Raw genomic sequence first — 1498 nt, 5'->3', positions numbered from 1 at the left:
GGGGGGGTGAGTCTGAAATGAGGAAACGTTAAGGACTTTCTAATTACACCTTTAAGGGCAGAAACAGTTGGGTTTTTTTAATGAGATGGATCATGAAAACATTAGAAACATCTCTATTACAACACTAATTAAGATTTCGAAAGGTTGTGACTGTTCAATCCTTCTATACGCTTGGGAATGCTGAGCAATTACTTAAGTTTTGAATTTGACATGAATGACGTTTATTACAAATGTATAGAAATAACAATACTCGCTTATAGAAGCCAACGTCGTACAGTTATTAATGAAAACAAATAGGAACAGACAACTGCAGTTCCAAGGACGCTTGATTCGACATAAAGGCGTGAACATCTTGCCTTCACTGAAACAACAGAAGACAAAAATGGGTAGAGGTAGGCCAAGAAAAACTACATGGAGAACCTGCACAGATGAGTGACGTGAGCAGACCAGGATGGTAAAGATTTATGGAGAGCATCCTAGCAGAGAAATGAATGGGGAACCTTGACTGCTTATCTTACCTTGTTTTCTTCACCAAATGGGCACTATCAAACTCCGATGCGCTTCTATATAACACAAAAAGCTAAACTTTCACAGGGCAATCTGATTCATATGATTATTCATTTTGGTAAGTGTTTTACGGCGCTCGCAACTCTTATGAACGCACGAGACACATTAAACATTTTTCAGTTGGTAGAACATTTTGAATTTTGCCCGGGTGGCGGCCGAAGCCTACTCTTATCAATTTTAGGACCACCAAGGAATCTTTAACATGCGCAACTTGCACACAAGACCTCCGAGATTTTTAGCCTTTATCCGAGACGGTTAGGTGTTACATTTTACCTACCATAAGATAAGGGGTGTGGCTGAAAGACAGCAGTGAGAAGGAGCCAAGGAGTAGCAGTAGAAAGGTTGCAGAAAGAGCCAGGAGCCCAGATGATGGGGCAAAGGGGAGGGGAGAGGTGGCAGAAAGTGGAGACGAAAGCAGACGTCAGAACTTGGCAAGAGAGCAAGAAAGGGGATGAAAGAAAAAAAAATTACAGAGGAGAAAATGTTCCGTCGTTGTCCGGAATCGAACCCTGGACCTATTGAATGAAAGGCAAAAAGCACAACCATAACCATAACTCCAATCATGCCATCAGGTGTGTGACGATAAGGTTTTTAAAATACAACCTTTTTAAGAAAAGAAATGCTAAAATCAACAGTGAGAGTAGCGTCGAAATTGGCGTAAAATCCATCTCCTCCGCATGTCTTTCCCAACAGAGCCTGCCACACAGTGTCCCCTGGGTCGGTACGGCCGAGAGTGTGAACTTGCCTGTCAGTGCAGCCAGCCGTCAGAGCCATGCTACGTCTCTACAGGAATGTGTGCGTCCGGATGTCCAGCCGGATATATGGGGGAAGGATGTTGGACAGGTGATGTATTCAAATGTTGTGTGTGTGCGTGTGTGTGTGTGTGTGTGTGTGCGTGTGTGTGTGTGTGTGCGCGTGTGTGTGTGTGCGC

At 43.7% G+C, this 1498-nt stretch overlaps 1 protein-coding gene across 1 annotated transcript in view; it reads left to right on the top strand.

The window, feature by feature from the left end:
• Nucleotides 1-1498, top strand: part of LOC101859476 — a gene marked incomplete in the record, with an annotated part of 60061 nt that overhangs the window by 30302 nt on the left and 28261 nt on the right. Inside the window, 1 exon segment of the mRNA XM_035969087.1 lies at nucleotides 1261-1410. Within this exon segment, the coding sequence (XP_035824980.1) occupies nucleotides 1261-1410 (150 nt within the window).

The sequence above is a fragment of the Aplysia californica genome, unplaced genomic scaffold (assembly GCF_000002075.1).
Source record: "Aplysia californica isolate F4 #8 unplaced genomic scaffold, AplCal3.0 scaffold00113, whole genome shotgun sequence".
Classification (NCBI taxonomy): Eukaryota; Metazoa; Mollusca; class Gastropoda; order Aplysiida; family Aplysiidae; genus Aplysia; species Aplysia californica.
Note: the sequence above shows the minus strand (reverse complement) of the source record. Positions and strands in the feature narration are given on the sequence as shown.